Source organism: Cydia splendana, chromosome Z (assembly GCF_910591565.1).
Source record: "Cydia splendana chromosome Z, ilCydSple1.2, whole genome shotgun sequence".
Lineage (NCBI taxonomy): Eukaryota > Metazoa > Arthropoda > Insecta > Lepidoptera > Tortricidae > Cydia > Cydia splendana.
Genome location: NC_085987.1, coordinates 3,219,452 through 3,243,414, shown reverse-complemented (window position 1 = coordinate 3,243,414; position 23,963 = coordinate 3,219,452). Strand labels below are relative to the sequence as shown.

The window sequence follows — 23,963 nt, the reverse complement described above, 5'->3', positions numbered from 1 at the left end:
CGTCGTCTCCCGAGCGTCGACGTATAGTCAACTCTATGGCTGGTGCTTGACGCTACTGTTAAAGAAAAGTACGGTCAACAAAAAAAAACAATGAAATAAAGCTATTAAAACGGATTATTATCGCGTATATTGAATACATACTACATCCCAATGTTTCGAACGTTGACCACGAACGCTGTAAAGGGTTCGTAACGTCGGGATGTAGTATGTATTCAATATACGCGATATAATCCGTTTGAATAGTTTTATTTGATGAGTAACTATCGCGGTAACCGAAGACAATATAAAAAAAAAACTAGTGAACACTCTATGCTTACTTATTTTGAATGGTTAAAGTTTTTAAATTATCTAACAATTATCATTATGCTGCTCAGATACCTACTACTGCCATCTAGTGGTGCATAGAAAAACGACTTATAGAACAGACATAGGTTCACGTAGCGACATCCGGTGACGAGTAGTAGAACTAAACTACTTGTAAACAGTAACATAATTTCTTATGTTAATAAAATCACAAAAAGCCAAATCTTTTATCGTCTAGAAAAATAGGGTTAAGTAATATGGAACCTACAAAAAATACTTTAGAGATTTCATCATCATCATCATCATCTCAGCCATAAGACGTCCACTACTGAACATAGGCCTTCCCCTTGGACCTCCATTCGTACCGGTTGGAAGCGACCCGCATCCAGCAACTTCCGTCGGCCTTAACAAGGTCGTCTGTCCATCTTGTGGGTGGACGTCCTACGCTGCGCTTGCTAGTCCGTGGTCTCCACTCGAGCACTTTTCGACCCCATCGGCCATCTTCTCTGCGTGCAATATGGCCTGCCCATTGCCACTTCAGCTTGCTAATCCGGTGGGCTATGTCAGTGACTTTAGTTCGTCTACGGAACTCCTCATTTCTGATTCGATCACGCAGAGAAACTCCGAGCATAGCCCTCTCCATAGCTCGTTGAACGACTTTGAGTTTTGAGATGAGGCCGATAGTGAAAGACCACGTTTCGGAGCCGTAAGTAGAGATTTAGCGTTTAGAGATTTAGTTAACTAAAAATAGAATTAGGTACCTAGGTTAGGTATATTAATGTTAGTCAATATAGTGACAATTTTGCACCAACAAAGAAAATTCAATAATGCTGCTGTACAAACAACAACACTCCTAACTGTACATCGGTATTCGGTAGACCTTATTCCAAAAGGCATAAGGTCCATCGATGTACAGTTAACAGTGTGGGCAATGGTACTAACAGGACTTTCCAACCCCACTTTTGCTGACAAATTATCTTAAACAGGGTGTTTGGTACAACGTTTGCAAAATTAAAATAGCATGAGTCATATGCTATCATTTCATGACTAAAAAAAATTGCTTCGTTATGTTTCAGTTCTACGCACGTAACAACTTGTATTTGATTTACAAAAAACATGCGTAGAGGTGAAAAAATAAATCGTGAGCAATTTTTGTTTGTAGGCATTAGAAGCTAGCAAATGCTCCCATTTTTTTATTATTATTATTAAGCCCTTTATTCCTTAAATATATAATGTTAAATTAAATTTTATTTTATTTCTAATTTAAGGACCCCTTTTGGGTATAGGCCTCCTCCAATCTTTTCCAGTACATCCTATTTTTTGCTTCTTGGGTCCAATTCGGCCCAGTTATTGAGACAATATCGTCTATCCACCTCGTCTGTGGTCTCCCACGGTGTCTGGTTCCTTGAGGTCCTTGCCATTCTGTGACCGCCTTTGTCCATCTTTGGTCTTCTAATCTGGCTAAGTGACCTGCCCATTTCCACTTTAGGGATCTTGAGTAATCAAGTGCATCTATGACCCTAGTTATTTTTCTTATATCTGAACATCTTTTTCTGTCCTTAAGTTTTATGTTGAGTATGCTTCTCTCTATGCTTCTTTGACACACCTAGATGTCGTTAATTGTCTTGGTATTGTAAATCCATGTTTGGCATGCATAGGTGAGGCTAGGAAGTATACATGTGTTAAGGACCTTGCGCTTTAGTTTCATAGGCAGGTTAGATTTTAGAATTTCTTTATGACTCCAGAACTTTTTCCATGTGATGTTAATCCGTCTGTTTATTTCTTCATAGTGTCTGCTCTTTCTAAATGTTATTTGCTTTCCCAAGTATATATATTCTTCTACATATTCTAGATGTTTTTGGTTTGCATGTATAGGGATTTGAAGTCCGTTGCTCATTAGGTACTTTAGTTTTGGCGGTGTTTAGTTCTAGACCAATACTTTTGCTGACGTTGCATAGTTCGTTTATCATTTCTTGTAGCTGTATTGGGTTTGCCCCATACTGCCCCCATACTGCCATTTTAATTAGGCAAACGATGTACATACCAAACAGGCTGTATCTTATCTTATTGAGGGATTTTAAGGGCAGCCTATAATGACAACAGGCTCTCTACCCCCAGGCTCCCACAGCAGACAGCAGAAAGCGTGCCCTCCTGGCCGTGGTGGCCCGTGAACAACATTATGCCACATGTCTTCAATTCGGCTTGGTCCGCTTCGTGTCACCATTGGCTGAGAGAGCGGACCTCATAGCACCGAACGACCATCAGCTGCTATTTCAGAACTTAGAAGAGGTAATTTAAACACAGCGGAGTTTCATATCTCATTCCCATTGTCTAACTATGGATGAAAGTACTTGCCTACTACTCGTCTTAGTTGGCCCTGAAGTGGCCGTGAACAACATTATGCCACAAGTCTTCAATTCGGCTCGTGTCACCCTTGGCTGAGAGAGCGGACCTCATATCACCGAACGACCATGGGGCCGATTTTTGAATTTCGATCGCTCGATTTCGTCACTCGAAAATCGGTGGAAAACGGCGAAATGCAAATTTTTGAAATATGAGCGATCGAAATTTGGAATCTATTAGTATTGATCACTCGATTTCAATTCTATTAGTAGAATTTAAATGCCTAGTAGTGGAGATATTATTTAATGAAATACACGAAATCGAGTGGTCGAAATTCAAAAATCGGCCCCCATCAGCTGTTATTTCAGAACTTAGAAGAGGTAATGAACGAAAGCATCCATCATGGGAGAATCGGCATTTTATGTTATTATTCTGTCTCAGAACAGGACAGTATTGTGGCACAACTTGTTAGTATCTACTTACAGATGTGCAAGCTGGGAAAGTTTCCAAAAAGTTGCAAAAGTTCTCTGGAAATATAAGAGAAGGACCCCCAAACTATAAGAGAAGTTTCCGAACAGCAACATTCCGACTGCAAGTCAACTTGTATCACTTTCTATTAACATGCAATGGAAATTCGTACCAAGTACTTACCTGGAACTTTATAGTATGTTACTCTTTTCCAATAATAATGTCAAGGATAGAGCGAAAAGGAGTAGAAAATGAGAAAAAAAAATAGTCTGCCTCATTAATCAAGAATGGATAACACATTGCGTGCCGGAAACCCGGTTGGCGGATTCTCTGTTCTCAGTTGCTTTCCTCTACAAATCGGAAAAACGCTGGGATCAATAAGCGTAGTGCATCAAAAACGTTGGCGGTGAATGTGTTAATAAAATAAAACTACCTTTCCTCTTCCAGATTACATTTACATTCCAGATTAGTAAATCTTTTATCAATAAACATCTCGTATCTTGTAGATTCTAAGGCTATCCGAGGACATCCTAGACCAAGTAGTGCAGGATGACGGAGAGATCCAAACGTCGACGGTGGTGGCGGTCTACCTGCAGAAGGCGCCTGTGTTCCTTAGCCTGTACAAGAAGTACTGCCTCGGGTTGAAGAGGGCGGACTGTGTACTAGTAAGTATCTCTACGAGTTTGTACATTTGATTTCGGTGTCTAAGTCTAAGTGTTCGACACCATGAAGATCTGTCTGATTCAAGAAGACTTCCCGAAGCGTTTAGGAATTTCACAGCTTCTATAATATTTTTGGGTATTACCGAAAACGAATACAATGTAAGTATATCATTTTTTTTTACCCGACTACGGCAACGCAAAAGGAGGGTTATGGTTAATCAATTTATTCCTTCTTCTGTCGCCCCTTCAATTAAGCGTAGGAAGAGAAGGAGAGCGTAGATCTCCTTTTTTAAAACACTGAAAATACTGATATCGGTTCGAGTTGACGGCATTTCTGTGACTCTATGGAAAACTATCTAGGCTCTTAACTTAGTAACAGAACGAAGAATACGTAAATAACACCGTAAAGATAAATTAGATTATGTTCTGTTTCCTCAGGTAAAAAAATCAAAAGACCCCAGCGGCGCGTTTTCGCGGTTCTGTACCAGCCCCCCGATCCCACGCCGGAGGCCCGACATCACCTCCCTGGTCCACAAGCCGCTGGAGCAGTTCCGGGAGCTGCTGAGACTGATGAGAGCGGCTGCGGCGTCGGCGGGCGCGGGGCCGTATGATCAGCTTGAGAAAAAGCAGTTGCAAGTTATTGTGGACCAGCTGCAGGTGTGATATTTTTGAGTCCATATTTTTGGTATATATTTGTACTTGTGAATCCGATACAAATTAAAATGAGTCATAAATATGTTTGATGTGTGGTCATCGACGAGTATTTAAGACCCATCGCGGTCAGCAAACACAGACTTTCCCATATTTAGTTTAATCCAAGCTACATTATAAATATATCAACAAGCATTTATACTTAGTGCTAGGGGTAATCATGGGCTGTAGTGTAGGGTGGTTCACGTTTGTATGGGAAAAATTCAAACTCTAGCTAGAAGAAGCGGCACCCAATCATTTTGTTACACTTATTATGCTGATAAAATACACCAAGTTTCGTAATTTTATCTCAACTACGAGGGGGTGCTCAACCACTTTGAAATTTTTCAAAGTTGTATGAAATCCAAAAAAATTTAATTATTATTTTTTAGATTTTTATGTAAGTGGTAGTTTTCACATTCATTGAAAGTGTGATTTGAAAGTTATTAAGTAAACGAACATTTTTATTTCAATTTTTTATGATTTTTTAGGTGTAAGGTCACTGTGGGTAAGTCCTTCTGCAAGGCAAGTCCGTCAACACGTTATAACTTTTGAATTTGAAGGTGTATGCGACTTTGGAGTCCAGTCGATTAACCAGTTTTTCGCGCTAGTTCCGTCACTGTAAAACAGATGGCGCTGTGACAACCAACTTCAGAGCAATCCGCCTCAACAAGTCATTTCGTGTTTTGAACTCGAAGTCATAGTGCGACAGCCGTTCGTAAATTTTTTTTTAAAAATAGTTTTTGAAAATATTGTGCATCAAAAAGTAACTACGTAGGTAGCATAAGAACCAGTTGTCTTTATTCTATTTTTAAAATATCAGAAATTAGCTTAGTTTTGTAATTATACGTTCCACAATTTATCATATTAAAATTTGACTAAGTTGGAAAGTCCGTCTATTATGTTCAAGGCAAGTCCGTCATATGCCGGACTTTCGTTAAATCAGAGATTACCAACTGTTTGTGCGACTTTAATATTATAACGATTTGATAAGGTATCAAAAAATCCTCCTGACCACAGTACACTAAGAACAGTAGTGAATCTAAGGCCGCTCGGCAAGTTATTTGCCTACACTTGCGTTGGCGCTTAGGGTTGTCACTTTTATTTTTAGTTAAATATTATTTGCGTATTATGAGTAGCACTACGTTTCTATTTATTATAATGTTGCCTAAGTCAGGTACGAGATCGATACGCTTCATTATATCACTATTGTATACAATACTTTTCTACGAGTCAACAAATATAATACTTTAAACTAGTAGAATCATACAAACAACCCAAACCAAAAGTATACCTACAGCTAAAAGCGCGAGCAGCCGCGATACTTTCATACTGGTACGCGTCCCGGCACGTTGGTCAACGACACCTTCTCGTAACTCATGAGGCCCTGGTACTTGCTCCGCGCTAAATTCAATTTTTAGACAGTTGTTTTCTCGATATTGGCTACCGTAGCCTATGGGGACTAACAAGCAACACTAAGTGGTTTTCGTAGTCTATGGATGTTGCTATATTATGGGTGTCACATGCGCGTTTCTGACTTATGAACCAATTGTTTCTACTATACAACCTAAAATAAATAATTAATTTGAGCTATGGTTTTGTTTCGTCCTCTTGCTCGCGGCGAGCTGTAATTGGCCAATTTCATTATAGTTGAGTAAACTGTATCGAAATGAATATTATAGTTGAGTTGGGAGCCCATACATTAAAAATACCCAATTGCAGTATGGTATAAGAAATCTTAATTCAAGAATTACAGTTGACGAGAAGAAAAAATACTATTGTCTCTGTTCGAAGTCATGGTCAAAAAAATTAAGGCCTACCGTCAGAGCAGACAAATGCGAGCGGGCGGGCAGCGTACTCGAATGCACGCGATCACAGTCGCGGTACGGCCCACACTGCCGCCACCGTATTCCCCCGTATATTATGCTAATGTGTGCGTGGCAGCGCGTGCGTACACGGCGCCCGGCGCGCACGCACACATTCAAGCCGGCAGCGGCACATTTCTATGAAGATTCACTACTGTTCTTGTACTGTGTCCTGACTTTGCGCATGATGTTACTTAATTAAATTTTGATATCAGTAAATTAAAAGAAACGATTAAAATTCATTTTAAAATTACTATTGATCTTTTATTTCGGAAATCAAAAAAAAAATATTTTTAATTATTTTCCAAAAAAGGTTTACCACCCCATTTTGGTAGTATAGGACTTGACTTTGTTTTAGAAAAATGGTGTTTATTTCGAATCTGAACCGTATATTAACAAGTTTAAAATACACTTTTCATTGTCTTGATCCGTTCTTTTTAGGAATTTGACTACGAACATATACACACCCATAGATTGGCTGATATCATAACTAGACGGACTTCCCTTAAACTGCACGGGAAGTCCGTCTACTCGCCGAATTTTAAAAAATGTCATTGTTTTTGCTTAATTTGTGCTTGAAATGATCTGTCACTAAGGCTAAACTATTAATTATTAAATTCTTCATCGTATGCGATTACAAGCAGTAACATAGGTGAATAATTAACGGAACTAGATCACTCCAAAGTAAAAAAAAAAATAAAGTATGCCGGACTTCGCCACAGTGACCTTAATTCAATAAATCTTACTTTTGAAAAATTATAAAAAATAGAAATAAAAATGTTTTTTTACCAGAAAACTTATAAATCACATGTGCAAATAGTGTGAAAACAGATGCTTAAATAAAATTCTGAATAATAAATACTTTTTTTTTTCGAGTTTCATACAACATACAAAATTTCAAAGTGGTTGAGCATCCCCTTGTAGTTGAGATAAAATTACGAAACTTGTGTATTTTATCAGCATAATAAGTGTAACAAAATAAGGGGGTGCCCCGACGGAAAATAAAAAAAAATGTTTTTTGAACCACCCTACTGTAGTGGTATAAAATGGTGTGCGATTCTATTTTATAAGAAACATAACGCCCATGTATTAACCTCACGGTCTTTGTAAATGCTTCACAAAGCTCAATCTGTACAGGGCAGTCCATGCCTCAATGGCACATTCGAAATACATGAATCATTGTTTCAAGAGTATAAAAAACCGGACAAGTGCAAGTCGGACTCGCCCACCGAGGGTTCCGTACTTTTTAGTATTTGTTGTTATAGCGGCAACAGAAAATTTCAACTGCCCAGCTATCACGGTTCATGAGATACAGCCTGGTGACAGACGGACGGACGGACAGCGGAGTCTTAGTAATCGGGTCCCGTTGGGTACGGAACCCTAAAAACTGAGCAGTAGGCATGCAGCTTCCATACAATAGCTTGAACGCAGTCTGTACATTACATTTGTATTTCCACAGAGCGCATACCAAGACGTAACAGCGGGCTCTGGACTCATGGGTTTGGCTGGCGACGGCAAGCCGCTGCTCTCCGTTGCCGACCTTGAGAGTAGACTTGTCTTCACTAGGTGTAAGGTAAGATAAAGACTGCTAAGCGAATATGAGAAAATCCAGTGAATGATGGAACATTTTTGCAGTAAAACCTGCACGTTAATAAATCGGACATGTCAGTCAAGGCTTTCATTTGACAAGTTTTTATGAGACTATTTTTCAATGCACACTTTTAAACTCTCTTCTCTCTGCTTTGCTAATATGGCACAAAGCACATTCGCACGTATGTAATCAGATCTGTTTTCCTCAGAATTTCACAAATAGCGGGCATGTTCATTGTTCACTTGCTACTATCTTAAAAACTTTCTTCATTCATCATTTTTGTATGAGATACCTACTACTATCGATTCTCTTAAGGTTTTTTCTCCTTCCGATCCTCTCTACTACGCCTTCCGTATGAGACCAGTGGCCGAAGACAATAACTTGACTTGTCATTTTCCTTCCAGCCCTTCATTCTAAGCACAACCGGCCGGCAATGGATCTTCGGTGGCGAGCTGTCCAGGGTGGAAGGACGCGCCGTCCGTCCGTACTGGGCCCTGCTGTTCAGCGACCTTCTACTCTTCGCCACTGTCTCCAGGGACCGGGTTCTCTTTGTCACGGAGGAGCCAGTGCTGCTGGCTACTGTGTCGGATGCTCAGTTCAATCTTAGGAAAAAAGGTATACCTGTTGTAGCTATCACATTGGAAACTTATCAAACTTCTTCGACATGTAGGCGACAAATCCTCGCGCGCGACGACTAATAATAATAATATAGCCTTTTATTCAGATCCACTTAACCTAATAACATTAAACTGATTCAAACAAAAGATAATATAAACATAAAAACTTATTCTAGTATTTGCTTCTTGCCTATTCTTTGTAGATCTGTTTGCCAATCGGCAAAGGCCTCCTCCAACCTTTTCCATTCCGATCTATCTTGAGCCACTCTGTTCCATGTTACTCCTGCCACTTTTCTAATATCATCGTCCCACCTTTTCCGTGGTCTACATCTCTTCCTTTTGCTTTTCCTGGGGTACCATCCTGTCACTTTCTTACTCCATTTATCATTACCTCTAATCATGTGCCCTGCCCATTTCCATTTGAGTCTTCTCATTTTCCGTGTTACATCTATGGTTTTTGTTTTATTTCTGATGACATGATTTCCCAGTCTATCTGATTTCTTGACACTTAGCATACTCCTTTCCATAGCGTATTGGCAGGTTGCGAGTTTTCTGGTCATTTCCTGATTTAAATTCCATGATTGGCAGCCATATATAAGGACGGGTAGTATACACGTGTTAAATAGTTGACTTTTGATGTTTATGTGCAATTTTTTGTCTTTCATAGCCTCTTTTAAGCTCCAGTATCTTTTCCACGACGCGACGCGCGCGACGACTACCGGTCTTTTAGTAACAGTTTTAATTAGGGATTAATCAATATCTCTCTCGCGCATAGGATACTGATGAGGCATATTCGTGCTTAACCTAATGATTTTGTGAGTTTATGAAGTTGGCTGACGACTACTTTCCTAAGTAGCGAAAACCTCAAAATTCCTTTCAAAACACTAAACTTTCCAAGAACTTTATCAGCTTTTTGGGAAATTTCTGCAACTACACATATTGCGTATTTAAAACTACTAATTGGAAAGCTGGATTAATACAATTTTCTAATTAAAGTAACGAGCTAATGAGTCGACCATGCTTAACTAAAGAGTCCACCGAAAAACTACACACTTCAATGTTTGCCCGATAAGGGGCGGATTTGAAGTTTTGGTCGCCCTAGGCTCCGGGCCCTGTAGTAACTACTAGCCGTCCCTTTTTAAGCACCCATCATACAGACTACCACCCACTCCTAGTATCTGGGCGCCTTAGGCCCGGGCCTACTGAGCCTTAGGGCAAATTAGCCACTCCAATACTATCACTTTTATTTTCTGACCTGCCTTATTGTTACAGCGACAGAATTCAGGCTGATTCTGGGAAGAACAGGGGGTGAAAGTCCTCTAGTCTCCTGCGCACCCCGCACGCCTGGCCGAACCAGGACAGTGGTGCTACGGGCTCCTTCGATAGACCTCAAGGCGGTATGGCAGAGTCTTCTTCAACGTCAGATGTGAGTACTTAACTACCTGTAGTAATAGAACAACCTAAAGAAATTTTTCAAATGATACAAAAGTTAATTAATTAGACATCTGAGTAGTGGTCACCTGTGTTTCAATATGTAGTTGTGGTAGAATAATTTTGGTGGATTGTAAAAATAGTGATTTGATTATATTCAGCCACTTATGTATCTTCTAAATAAAATAATATTGACTCATCCCTTTCAGATACCGAGCAAACACGATGTCCGGCACTCCCCTCGGCTCACCGCTGGACTCGCCGGACCCACAGCTCACGTTCTCCCTGGCCACGCTGGACTCGCAACAGCGCCAGGTATCCGCATCCAGCTTCCAGCGGGTCTCCAGCCTAGCGCTCCTGCCCGCCAGCAGCTACCGATCTCACCTCAACATGCTTGTCGAGGAGCGCACCGAGAAAGAAGTCAGGGTCAGCTTCGACGTCCGGACCAATTCCATGTCGCCTGTTCCCCAACCTGCTAGAGGACCATTAAGCTCAGTTTGGCGAACAGCACCCACACCAGAAACCCCATCGGCCAATCTCTCCCCAGCTGATTCGCAAACTTTCTCATCCCATTTCGTCTCCACTTCTTCCATGGAGAAGAATGGCGAAGCCACTTCTCCTAGCGCTCAATTGACACCGGATGCCGGTGAAAATTATTCCGACTTGTCACCCTGTAGATGGGAGTCTTTCGAAGCCGATCTAGCCATGGCGGATTTGGACGTGGACCCGTCTTATAAGCACGCTGTTGAAGAGCGTATATTCCTACCCGACGATCCGCTTTTCCCGTGCATGATGCTACCGGAGCGGCCTACCCCCCCAGCGTACCTGGAGCTCTGATCCCCCGACTCCGATACGGAGGCGAAGGCCTTAGACAGCTGCTTGCCCTGGAAGTGTGATAGCGACTGGGGGTAGCTTTGTTTCGGCGTCGTTCCCGATAGATGGTGTTGGATGGTGTAGAAGGCTTTCGTCGTGTAGACCCGAGCGTTTGTTGGATTGTTATAAAATGCTTATAGTTGAGAATAAGGTTGTGGTACATTTTTGAGAGACATATTTTCGATTAGCAGTATTGAAGTGATTTAGTATTTTCATCAATACTATAAGTCTGACCTATTTTAGTTCGGTGTCCGATCTCTATCTTCTAGGGTGTGACAATCTGGTAGTAAAATTTTACAGAACTGATAAACCCTTGTACAATGCTTAAGAGATGTTGAAAGGTGTCTAGATATGCCAATATATTTTACCGGGTAGCCTAAGTGTCAAAGATGTAACAATAGGGTACCAACAGTAGCAAATATTTATATACGAACTCATACCTAGGGGTTTTCAGGAGTTTCATTTGGCTTCGTAAGTCTTCCGTCCTTTTCTTATGACGTATTTCGACGTTGTTAGACTCGACTGTCCCTCGATTTTGTGACTTATGGGATGTTTTAATGAATGTTTACGTAATAGCCCCAAATTTATCGTGTTGTTAATATTAGAAAGATATATTGTGCAGAAATTATAGGTATTTGTAATGTGTAACTTATCTGTACATAGCCTTACAGTCATTGTACAGGTCATGTGGATATTTAGCGATTTGCGTCGCGACACTAACTTCACTAACCTTATATTTCGTTGGCATTTTTGTTTCGAAAGCTTTTTGTTTTAACTGTTTTATTTGGATTAGTAAACGTTTTAACTCTTAGTTCAAATAATCGTTGCTTTCTGATGTCTTATGACTTATGAATAAGATAAAATGAGCTTCAAATTTTGACTTTTGCCTTTTGGACTTTTAACTAATGATATAAAACTGATTGTATGTTCAACGGTCGCTTCGAACGACGCACGTTTCTCTTAACGGAGACGTTTCTTGTACCTAATTTGTAACAAAACTGACAGTTTGTATTATATAGTAACGATTGAATTTGAACTACGATTAAAACGAAACCCAAATAAAACTGTAGATGTTAATGTAAAGTACTGGCGCCTTTGTACGTAGAATAAATGTGTTTACAACGAAAAATGGTAGTCGATTGTACATATATAGTTATAGTTTTTTTGTTAGTAGCTATTGTATTATAATAAAAGTATTTTGAGTTCCTCCATACCCGATATATCGCTGGCATCGCAAAAGCAAAATGTTCACATAACCTCCTTTACCCCGGTCCTGTTATGTCTTAAGCTAAAGAGAAATTTTTACAAAACGAATCCTAGCTAGAATTATTTCGGTGTTTTCGGCTGTGTGTAAATTTTTAATATAATTATAAAAGAAAAATGCAAATAATTTTGAGAAAAAAAGTTTTTGAGTGGGTCCCCTGTAGAGTGCGCAGATGTATCTTTGTGTTTAACACCGGATGTCATGAATAAAGACGTTTGTCAATGGCGAGAGATAATTTTATTTCTTTGACACCCATTTTGCGAAGCTAACGAACTATTTGTACCGACTTACCATTTTTCTGTGTAGCACTGGCGGTTCTGAATGCGGTCCAAGTGTCAGGCTCAGGTCTTTGTAGGGTGCCATGTTGTCATAATAATTAGGCGCGTGTGCGTTTCGCTTGATCGCGTGTAATAGCTGTTATAGACGGGCGTACCGGACTACGACCTTGGTCCGGTCAGCATATCTCTTTCTCGCTCACACTTATAACTGCGTCCTTAACGGACGTACGGAAGGTGGTCCCACCTTCCACCCACCTTTCACAAGATAGAACTGCGTATAGGAACGCTATTGGAATCCGATATTGCCAATATTGGCCATCAATAGGTACCAGAAACCTGGAATTGAAGTCCATTTAAAAATCTTTTTAAAGGTAAAACCAGTCAAATAGGCAATGAAAATGGTTTGTTTTAATATTTAGTTACACCAATTATTAATATAATCTAAACATTTTCTTTATTTACCAACAGCCGTCTTCTTTTTCATAAGTATTTCGGTTTACAGTTTTCGCCATAACAAATATCATCATTTTTGTACAAAATGAAACCAAAAAGTTTCAGGTGTGATTATTATCAATGTCGCAAGGAAGATAAGGCTCGGAAAACATATACGTACTACTAAATACATTATACTTAACGTAGGTATTGAACTTTTGGAACATAACCTAGTTGTAGTTAGTACTGGACTGCAGTCAGTTATATAATATGGTTTTACAGCAGCAATAGCAATGTGAGAAGAAATTAATTCTGGACAGAACAAAACTTCATGAAACACTTTTACCGCATTTATGTCCCGTGAATGGAGTTGGCAACTGTCAAAGGTTTGCATAGATGGCGCCATCATAGCTTGCCCCTATTTCTATGAGATTTGGCCTAAAGTGCTGGCATCCAGGGTATTAAAAAAACAAAAGTTTGACACAATTCTAGGGATTGACAGGGCAAGCTATGATGGCGCCATCTGCTAAAAACTTCGACCGGCCAACCCCATTATAGGATTTCTTGAGCGCAAACCTGTAACTCGTTAACACGTGACATTCATTGCCACTAAGTGCTACGGGCTACGCTCGTAGCGCGTAGCCACGGTTTCGCCGTATGGAGCGCGTCGCTACGAACAGTGCACCCGACAGTCGGGTTCTTGGCCCTGAATCTGTTGAACAAAAGGTATTGTTACTTTTATGCAGCGGTTACGACTGCTACTGCTTATGACTCCGTCATAAGTCAACAGGAACAAGCCAATACCAATTTTCCATTGTATTTATAAGGTATGGATAACACGTTTTGTTAGCTTTAGTTGCTTTTTAAACGACATTGTTGCTTTGCACGTGCCAAAGACGGTTCTGCATAAAAGAAAAGGCTTTTGTTTAACAGATTAGTGCCCGAACCGAAAATATCATCTCAGAAAATTTCAACTATACCTATAAATGCTTACTTCAGAACAACTGTACGCGGTCACGGGTCAGAGGGCCTACCGCGAAAACCGAAATTCACAAATTGCCGGGATCTTTCTCTTTTACTCAAATGAAGACGTAATTAGAGTGACAGGAAAAGGCAGGCAATTTGCGAACTTCGAGTCTTCGATTTGCGGTTATAGCCCTGATCACAATGAACGCTCAGCGAATAAGTATGGTCTTGTACTATATCTATAGGTATAATTATTAAACCCCGTTACCAATATTGTAATCGATTGAAAATCATGGTGGGCAAGATTTTCAATCGTAGGGTACCATAACTTCGACGTTGGTGCCCGACTTCGACCACCTTCAACTAAGTAACGTATGAAAATAGTTAATAATTTTACGAGGAATTAAGGTAAACTTACTAGTGCTCGAAATTCTAATAATGCCCAATAGATGACACCTTGCTGTCACCTCTATTGACAATGACTTAAGTTTCAAGATAACATGTAAGTACTGGGACCGCGTCGAGCACCAGTACGTTTACCTTATATGTCTTAATAAATATCTTGCATCTTTTGATAAAGGTTTTTTTTAACGACTGCAAAAGCTTGAGCCTTGACTAAGTCCGTCTGGCTACTTGTATAGACTCGCCGCAGCTCTGCGGAGACGCAAACCGGCGCCGCGAGCGCCACAGAAGGCGCCCGCAGCTCACGCAGTCGTGGCTCCACGCTGCACCTCCAGAAGTGGATGACGCAGCTACCAGAGGCCGAAGAGTTGGACCCACCTGAGCCTGACATGGAGGTAAATTGAGACACTTATACAAAAGTCATCAATCATACAGATAGCTCTCGCAATCAGGGTTCGATGCTGCACCTCCAGAAGTGGATGACGCAGGTACCAGAGGCTGAAGGGCCATACAATTCTTTTTTTTTTTTTTTTTTTTTTTTATTTATTCAGAACACATACAGTCATATAAGATAGGTACATATGTTAGAGGTGCGTAATACGCACATAAATCTTAATACTAAAAAGACCTGGAGGTTCATAAAATATACATGTAACTGAAAATTGGTATACAATAGGTACAAGCATAAGCCCAAGGTAGGATACATACAACAAGAAGCAAGAATAACTCATTAATACTTACAGCAAAAAGTCGGAATAATAATAATAATTACAGCGAGGGTCATGAAAAGAAATATAGAATTCTGAAAATAGGAAGCGTAGTACAGAAAAATAGATAAAAATCAAGGAACAATAGCTATCAAAATAAAATCTCAGAGAGTAGGTAGTTACAGCAATAATATTTTTTCCTTTAACATGATTTTAAGTGTAGTAAGTGATTTGTGAAAGGGAATCCTGCCTAGATGTCTATTACAATAGTTGGGCACTCGTCTGAAAAACGTATGCTGCGCATATTTCTTGCGAGCAAAAGTAACGTGAAAAAGGGGCCTAGAACGTAAGGGGCGGTGTGGAACACTAAAAAGCACTTTTTGTAAAAGATTAGGGCATTGGATTGCATTTTTACAAATTTTGTAGAAAAACATAACATCCAAATACATCCTACGATTACTGAGGGAAGGGATATTGAAGTACTTCGCAGCCGTCGAGGTGTCATTGAAGTGAAAACCTGTCCTATAACTAAGAGATTTTATAAAAATGTTTTGAATCCGCTCCAGTTTTTCTATTAATAGTAATTCTATTCATTTTAGCAGGCGAATTTTTGGATGCATACGTTAGTTGCTCTATTAATTAATCAAATACAATAACAAAACAATTTTGGATCTCACGTTCCTGTTCAATGAGACATATATCAATTATTCAGATGTGGAGTGTAGAAGAACTGAGGAAGCGGTCAAAAGAGTTGAACCTTCTAGAGGTGGCCGAGGTGATCACAATGAACGGAGACAAGAGTTCGCCGAGCGAGAAGAAGGAGACGGACCACAGTCCCTCCAAGAGTAGTAACTCTGGGAGTCAAGTAAGTATTATTTTGAAATTATATAAATATATAAAATAAAGTTCAACCATGCTGGCTTGCTTAGCTGTTAAAGCTTCTGCTGTGGCTTTCGGCGAAGGAAAACATTGTGAGGAAACCTGTACACATCCGCGAAGAAATTCAATCAAAGGTGTATGTGAAGTATCCTACCCGCATTGGGCCAGCGTGAGGCCTATGCCCCGCAGTAGGACATATATGGGATAAGTAGAGGCCCTGTATGGGGTGCACCGAGCGGACGCTGCCCTTGCCAGTGTCATGGGATGTACGCAAAGGCAGCGTCCGCCAGGGTGTAAAGACGGACTAAATTAAATACTGGGCTATGGCATAAAATAACTGGACGCCCTAAGTATTTTCAACTGACGCCTCAAACCCTTCTACTTCAGATCACAGTCCGTACAAGTCCAGTGGTCGTAGACACGATCCCAGTCTGCCGTCAGTGCCACAAGAAGTGCCTCTCGAAGCCCAACAGCCCCCTCATATCGCAGAAGGAGCCCCCGAAGCCCAAGGAGGCACCTTCCCCGCAAAACTCGTCGAGTAAAAGCCCGACGTGCAGTGCCAACTGCGGTAACAGGTACTTAAATAAATTTCTTTTCTTTAGACAAAAATGTAAGTTGATCTTTTATAATTATAAAATTATAATTATAAATGTATACTGACTCTTATACTCTTTTCTTTCTCTCATAGTCTTAACATTACCTTAAATTCTGATTTCAGGAAGCCGAAAACGTTCTCTATGCACTTAGAGCGTAAAGGTGCTATCAAGATACGTCCAGAAGATGCTCCGAAAGCAGCCATGAGAGTCATAGACTCAATAGAGCAAAGTCAAAGAATGCTCAAATCTACGTCCTATGACCTAAAAACTGAATCCCCCCTACTTAGCAGAAGTATTCACTCAACAAACAAGAGCCAACTAGAGTTGAGGAATAATACTTCTATTAGATCCCCTAGTCCTTCCTCTGGCTCTAGAAATAATAGTCCTTTATCCACTAGCCATACTACTTGTAGCTCGATGGTGTTCAATTCTAGCTCTAATGATTTAAGAATGTCTAATTCTAACATTTCTAACCAAGTCCAATGCGTTATAGCTCAAGAGAGATACCTCAACGAAGTAAAATGCGTTGAAAGTGTAACATTGTCAAAGACAAAAAACAACAACGCAAACTATCCATCCCCGGCAAGCATAAGAAAAGAACAAATAACAAGACAAAAGGCTGAAAATGTGCTTAATAAAGTTTTAGGTATGAACATTATAACTAAGAGAGAAAACGTTGGAACATGTCTTAAAACGTCATCGGTGTTTTTAGATGACGATTCAGTGCATGAAGATGATGATTTTAAAATTGAAAGGGGATTAAGGCGGTCTCCTAGGATGGGTATATCAGCGGTTACTAAAATGAACGGTGATATAAATAAAAAGACTGAGGATGTTAACGCCAATACGTGTAATGATGATGATGATGATTTGGAGTTAGGCCCTCTCATGTTGATGGGGCTGTCTGCGATCAATCCAGCGGCGCATCTCATGCGGGTTGAGCCTTTTAAGAAGGCGTCTGTGAGTAGCTTAAACGCTAACTCGAGGCCGGAAAGTCTGGGCTCCATAAAATGTGAGTCCCCGGTCAACATTTCGGTGGTGCCGCCGACGCCGGACTACAATACTGTTGATAAGACTGTAAGTTGATCAAGAAGCAGATCATTCTTATTCAAATTTACGCATTAATGGATCAGACACAATCCTCTAACTTGAATTTTGGCCAACCGCCTTTAATACAAGTTTTATGTATAGCGGTACAGCCTGAAATTCGGGAATCACCTGCAAATGGTGTTAAAGGTATGAAAATCGGCACGATTAATCTTTAGGCCATTTGAACCAATTTGACCCGTAGCACCAAAAAAAACGGAAAGGAGTTATGACGTTATCTTTTTTTTGTACCAGGGCTTGTATATATGTATGTGTATATGGGCATTTATTTGTGTGATGATGATGATGAACACACTAATAAATGGCCTTACCAGGATTCGAACCTGGGAGCTCCTGCTTCATAGGCAGGGTCACTATCTACTAGGCTAGGAGGCCGTTTCATTGATAGATTGATAGATCACAATTTGTAATAATAAAAAATAACAGCTTCTACCTCGGCGCGGGATCCGCCCGCCACGTCGCCGGATCCGGTGCCGGCACCCGACCAGGCACCGGGGGCGCCGCGGGTAGATCTCAGTGCCGACGAGGAGGAGTTCGCGCAGAGTGTGGGTAGTACAGCCAATGAGCAACTGAGGAGGACTCTGGACGAGGCGATTACGAGGTACCGCTCCACACCCGATACTAGGCCACGATTACCACGTTTGCCTATGAATAGACACAATCTAGCGCTAATGGGAGCCCTAAACGCTTTACTAGAGCCATATTTGCGGACTAGTAAAGATTTAGATGATACGCACACGATCATGTATTGCGGAGCCATCGCGGCGTGCCGTGTTGCACGAGTCAAGTTTCCGGACTCTGAACGTGCACCTAGGACCGCCGGAGGTGCCCCCGCATGGCAAATACGGATCGAGCGACGTATCAGCTCTTTTAGGACTCTTATCGCAAAGCTGATCTGCTTCAGGGGGGGCAACAATCGCCCCCGAGTAATGCGCTTTGTAAACCAGGCATTCGTGGGGACGGATATCAGGCCCCGCGACTACATGGCCAACGTTACGGAGCGCATCGACTTTCTAAAGCAGAAAGTCTATGCATGGGCAAACCGTATTCGCCGCTACAGAGAGCGTGTGGACCGATTCCAGCAGAATCGTCTTTTCCAGAGTGACCAAAGGAAGATGTACCGAAAGTGGGAGGAAACCAACCTTCGTGCATCCGACTCGCGGCCACCGGATGCTACTGTCATGAATGACTTCTGGCGTAGCATCTGGTCGGTGCCTGTCGGACACACCGAGGGGAGTTGGATGAGTGTTGTCGAGCGTGAGTGCGAGTCCATTGAACCTATGGGGGCAGTCACCATCAGCCCCGATGACGTAAGTTGTGCCATCCGCACGGCCCAGAACTGGAAAAGTCCTGGGCCGGATGGATTGCACAACTTCTGGCTAAAATGGTTCCGATGCTCGCACTCCTACTTAGCAGCACAATTTCAACAAGCCCTCGAACTTGGTTCTCTCCCACCTTCCTTAACAACTGGTGTCACCTTCCTGCTCTATAAGTCCGGTAGTACCACGGAAGCGAAGAACTACAGACCCATCACATGCTTGCCTACACTCTACAAGCTCCTTACATCCATTTTGAGAGCAAAAATCAACGCGCACATTGTCGCAAACAATATTTTGGCCTCTGCTCAAAATGGATGTAGGGTTGGGTCCCGTGGTACTAAAGAGCTCCTCCTCATAGACATGACCATCTGCCAACAAATCCGGCGGACCAAGGGGGCCCTCTCAGCCGCTTGGATTGACTACAAGAAGGCCTATGATTCGGTGCCTCATTCATGGCTGGGGAGGGTCTTAGAGCTGTACAAAGTTGATGCAGCTTTGAGAGCCTTCCTAAGCGCGTGTATGGGGCAGTGGACCACAGTCCTTCGTCAACCAGGAGGCGGGGATGACCGACCTGGCCCACAGGATTTTATAAGGATTGAGCGAGGAATATTTCAGGGCGACAGTCTGAGTCCGCTATGGTTCTGCCTAGCTCTGAATCCCCTCAGCACCTTGCTGAAGGATTTGGGACTAGGTTGCCGGCTTCGGAGAGAGGGTGAAGTTATTTCTCACCTTCTGTACATGGATGACCTCAAATTATTTGCACCAAATACCCAAGGCTTGTTGGAGCTACTGAAAACCACCGAAGTCTTCAGTAGTGCCATCAACATGGAGTTTGGTGTCGATAAATGTGCGGTTATGCATGTACAGCGGGGGAAGGTTGTAAATTCAACAAATTTACAACTTTCTGAGACAATGTCTTTCAGGTCTATCTCTGAATCAGAGACCTATAAATACCTTGGTATGTCACAGTCGTTGGGTATTGAGGACGAGGGTATTAGACGGTCGGTGAAGGAGCGCTTTTTCAGTCGGCTCACAAAAGTCCTTAACAGTCTTTTGTCAGGAGGCAACAAAGTGCGCGCCTTCAACGCCTGGGTAATGCCTCTTCTCACATACTCCTTTGGCATACTAAGGTGGACTCAGACCGAGCTGGACGCCCTGGATCGGAGGGTCCGGTCACTGCTCACCACACATCGCATGCTACACCCACGCTCGTCAGTTATGAGATTGTACATCCCACGGAAGTGTGGAGGCCGAGGCTTCCTAAACGCCAAGGATCTCCACAACCGCGAGGTGTACAATCTCAGGAATTATTTCCTTAACAACGAGTGTGGGATGCATCGTGATGTGGTGGCAGTAGACAGGAACCTCACGCCGCTCTCCTTGGCAAACGAGAACTGGCGCAAACCTGTGGTACTAAGTACTGCGGATCGCAAGGCGGCATGGGAGAGTAAGGCGCTACACGGGCGGTTCTACAAGGCCCTCACGGGACCCGATGTGGACCTGCTCGCGTCGGTGAACTGGTTACGATTCGGGGACCTCTTCGGAGAAACCGAGGGTTTTGCCTGTGCAATTGCGGACGAAGTGATGATGACGAACAACTATCGGAAATATATCCTGAAGGACGGTACGGTCGACATTTGTCGGGCATGCCGCCGTCCCGGAGAGTCACTCAGGCATATCATTTCCGGTTGTTCTCATCTTGCTAACGGTGAGTACTTGCACAGACATAATCTCGTAGCCAGGATTATTCACCAGCAACTTGCTCTTCTATACAGCCTTGTGGACCGCGAAGTACCGTACTACAAGTACTTACCTGCGCCTGTTCTCGAGAATGGTCGTGCCACGCTCTATTGGGATCGATCTATCATCACTGACAGGACTATTGTCGCCAATAAGCCTGACATCGTGCTGATAGACCGATCGCAGCGCCGGGCCGTGCTCGCCGACGTCACCATCCCCCATGATGAGAATCTCGTGAAGGCCGAGAAGGACAAGTCCAGCAAGTACCTAGACTTAGCTCACGAGATTACCGCCATGTGGGATGTTGACTCGACGATCATTGTTCCGATAGTTGTGTCAGCGAACGGTCTCATAGCGAAGAGTCTCGACCAACACCTAGAGAGACTCTCGCTGGGTGGTTGGATCAAGGGTCAGATGCAGAAGGCGGTAATATTGGACACGGCGCGTATAGTACGTCGGTTCCTCACTCTGCGGCCCTGACCACCGGCAGCTTGGCCCAAGCTCCGCTGCCGGCGGCACCCTAGGTTAGGTTTTTTATAATGTGTTTATATGTATTTTTTATTGTTTTGTAAGTGTTTTTATATTTTACTTTTATATTCATATTATAACAAACCTAACTTAAGACGAAAAATAAATAAAGAGAAAAATAATAAAAAATACTAAAACTAAATATTTTCGAAATTATTTTCTTCGGGTTAGATATTGGGTATTACTTGAGGTATTTAAAAAAAAATTCAACTAGTGAATAGAATCAGGCGTTACTTTGCGGAAATCCATATTAATTAAAACGAAAATATTACTTTGCTAATCCGCGAAAAGATAACGTGCTAGTCAATCAGTGCTAACTAGGGTTGCCAGATCGAAAGGCGCTATTATCGGGAAACAATATGATTTTTTCGGGATTTTGAGACTTAAGTCGGGAAAAAAAAAATTAGAGATGCCACGATTGCCACGATGCCATGATTCGGCAACTATTCGGTATTCGGCCTATTCGTACTCTTTGCCCAATATTCGGTATTCGGCCGAATGTTATCTACTATTCGGCGGAATACCGAATATCTGTTGCATCTACCTAAAAAGAAAAATTACAAAAAAATAACCACAAACTAGGTATATTTAATATTTAAAATGTATTCTTGGAAAGTAGTTAAATACGAAGGCACGTTTTTGAGCATTTATTGATTACAAAATATTTTATTTTTATCATGGGTCTGATTTGATTGACTCTAATATACATTCATTAATTCTGTTCAACATTAAAATATATCTTAACAAACGTAGTGCTTTGATGGCGAACAGTTTGCATAATAATTGTGACTCAAAATGTTCGCATGTCATGCCGAATATTCGGTATTCGGCCGAGAGAGGGCCGAATATTCGGTATTCGGCCAAATTCACTATTCGAAACATCTCTAAAAAAAATACATTCAAATTAAAGTAATTGTATTAAAAACAACGATATTTTACATTATTGGCACTACGTCAGCTCGCTCGCTCGACGACAGTTCGGAACTTGAAATTATTGTTTTATAACGTGAAGCTGTTTTTCGGGACAGTTTACACTTTGTCGGGAATCGGGAACACCTGCTAAAAATCGGGAGAATCCCGCCAAATCCCGACCATCTGGCAACCCTCTAACCCGTTATACTTACTTGCGTATTTTTACATGCAATTTAGGCATCCTCAGGAGTTGTTGACGGTCTGACGCCTCGTAGAGAGGCGAAACACGTGTCGAAGGTTATTCTTTTGGTGGTGGTTTGTTATATTTATTTGCGTATTTATTTTTGCGGTGGGAGGGTGGGAATATTAATTGCATGTAAAAATACGCAAGTAAGTATAACGGGTAAGCACTGATTGACTAGCACGTTATCTTTTCGCGGATTAGCAAAGTAATATTTTCGTTTTAATTAAAAAATTCAACGGTTTCGTATCTGGAGGAGCCCAAACTTGGTATGTTTTGAAAATTATTTTTATTTTAATTGAATGCATGTGACGGAAATATAATAATGTGATACATTTTTAGAACCGGCTCAAAATGCCCCTTCATTTAATACCACACACGATAGGTTTCTGAACAAAAAAAAGTTTTTTTCATACAAAAAAAGATGACATCATAACTTCTTACCGTTTGTTTTTTTTTTATGCTACGGGTCAAATTGATTCAAATGGCCTAAAGATTAATCGTGCCGATTTTCATACCTTTAACACCATTTGCAGCTGATTTTGGTCAACCGCTAGTACTATTTTCAGAGCTTAGAGTCGGACCAAAAAAAGTCTGCAGCGGATTTGATAGCCCACGCAGTACAAGTGTCATTTATACGTCATAATTTCATAGAAGTTTGACGTTTAAAATAACACTTTCACTGCGTGGGCTATCAAATCCGCTGCAGACTATTCTTGGTCTGACTTTAACTACGTTTTGTTTTATTTATTTCGATGCCGATATTAAACACCTTTTTTTGAAAAAAAAATCAAAAAAAATTGGTTTACTTACACAGAAATATTTTAAAATTATAAATCATGTTTACAAAAAGCTCACATAAACGTGAATTGTTGTGACAAGTCAATTAGTGTTTCCCATGTGTTTCCACAATTTTTTTGACTTCAGTTCCATTTTATTTAATATCTAGAATTTCTCGTAGCACTGTGCCTACTATATTCAAATAATTTACAGGATACCCTAATAGATGAATCTCCCGAATCGCCGGACGCGCCAGAAGACCTGCCGTACGTGTCACTCAAGAGGTCTGTTGTATCCATATTGGAAGCCATTACGCACTGCCCGATCCTTAGTCATGGAGAACCATGTAGAACCTCGCTTGTAACATAAAGTTTTTAAAGAATCGTGTAGTAAAACCACCACTATAGTCCAAAAGCTTATGTTTCAAAAATAACTGGAATATCTGCATTCAGGTGTGATTACTTGAATGACGTATTTTGAAGGCAAGTGGTGGTACTGGTGCTCGACGCGGTCCCAGTACTTACATGTCATCTTGAAACTTAAGTCATTGTCAATAGAGGTGACAGCAGGGTGTCGTCTATTGGGCATTAGCATGTCGAGCACTAGTACCACCACCTTATCATAGATAGAAGAAAAAACTCAGACAACACCTAAAAGAATAAGCAATTTGAACTTATTAACCCTAGTTGTAGTACTACTTATAGTTGGGTGGTTTAACGGTATTTATAAAGAAAAAAATTCACAGATTTCGTGCCTCACACGACTATCGAGCACATTGGAAATGAATCTACGGAATTCGAAAAAATATTGTAGCTGAGCGACGAGAAAGTCTGGATAAGGAAAAAGTTACAAAATAAAACTACAACGTTGAATGATAATTATTTTATTCTTAGACTAACACAAGTATCCTGGACACAACGCATGTGAACAAAGAAATTGCAAAATTTCCACACGCGTATCCAAGTTTGA

General features: G+C 41.3%; 1 protein-coding gene across 3 annotated transcripts in view; it reads left to right on the top strand.

Annotated features, from left to right (window-relative positions):
• The window catches only part of LOC134804617 (uncharacterized), a 108,999-nt gene that overhangs the window by 55,760 nt on the left and 29,276 nt on the right, over positions 1–23,963 (top strand). For all 3 annotated transcript variants that reach the window (XM_063777718.1, XM_063777719.1, XM_063777720.1), the window contains 12 exons: positions 2,407–2,592; positions 3,621–3,779; positions 4,215–4,433; positions 7,791–7,904; positions 8,327–8,537; positions 9,812–9,965; positions 10,180–10,285; positions 14,425–14,580; positions 15,605–15,757; positions 16,159–16,346; positions 16,490–17,444; positions 23,208–23,278. In XM_063777718.1, coding sequence (XP_063633788.1) covers positions 2,407–2,592; positions 3,621–3,779; positions 4,215–4,433; positions 7,791–7,904; positions 8,327–8,537; positions 9,812–9,965; positions 10,180–10,285; positions 14,425–14,580; positions 15,605–15,757; positions 16,159–16,346; positions 16,490–17,444; positions 23,208–23,278 — 2,672 coding nt within the window. The remainder of the gene's footprint in view (positions 1–2,406; positions 2,593–3,620; positions 3,780–4,214; positions 4,434–7,790; positions 7,905–8,326; positions 8,538–9,811; positions 9,966–10,179; positions 10,286–14,424; positions 14,581–15,604; positions 15,758–16,158; positions 16,347–16,489; positions 17,445–23,207; positions 23,279–23,963) is intronic.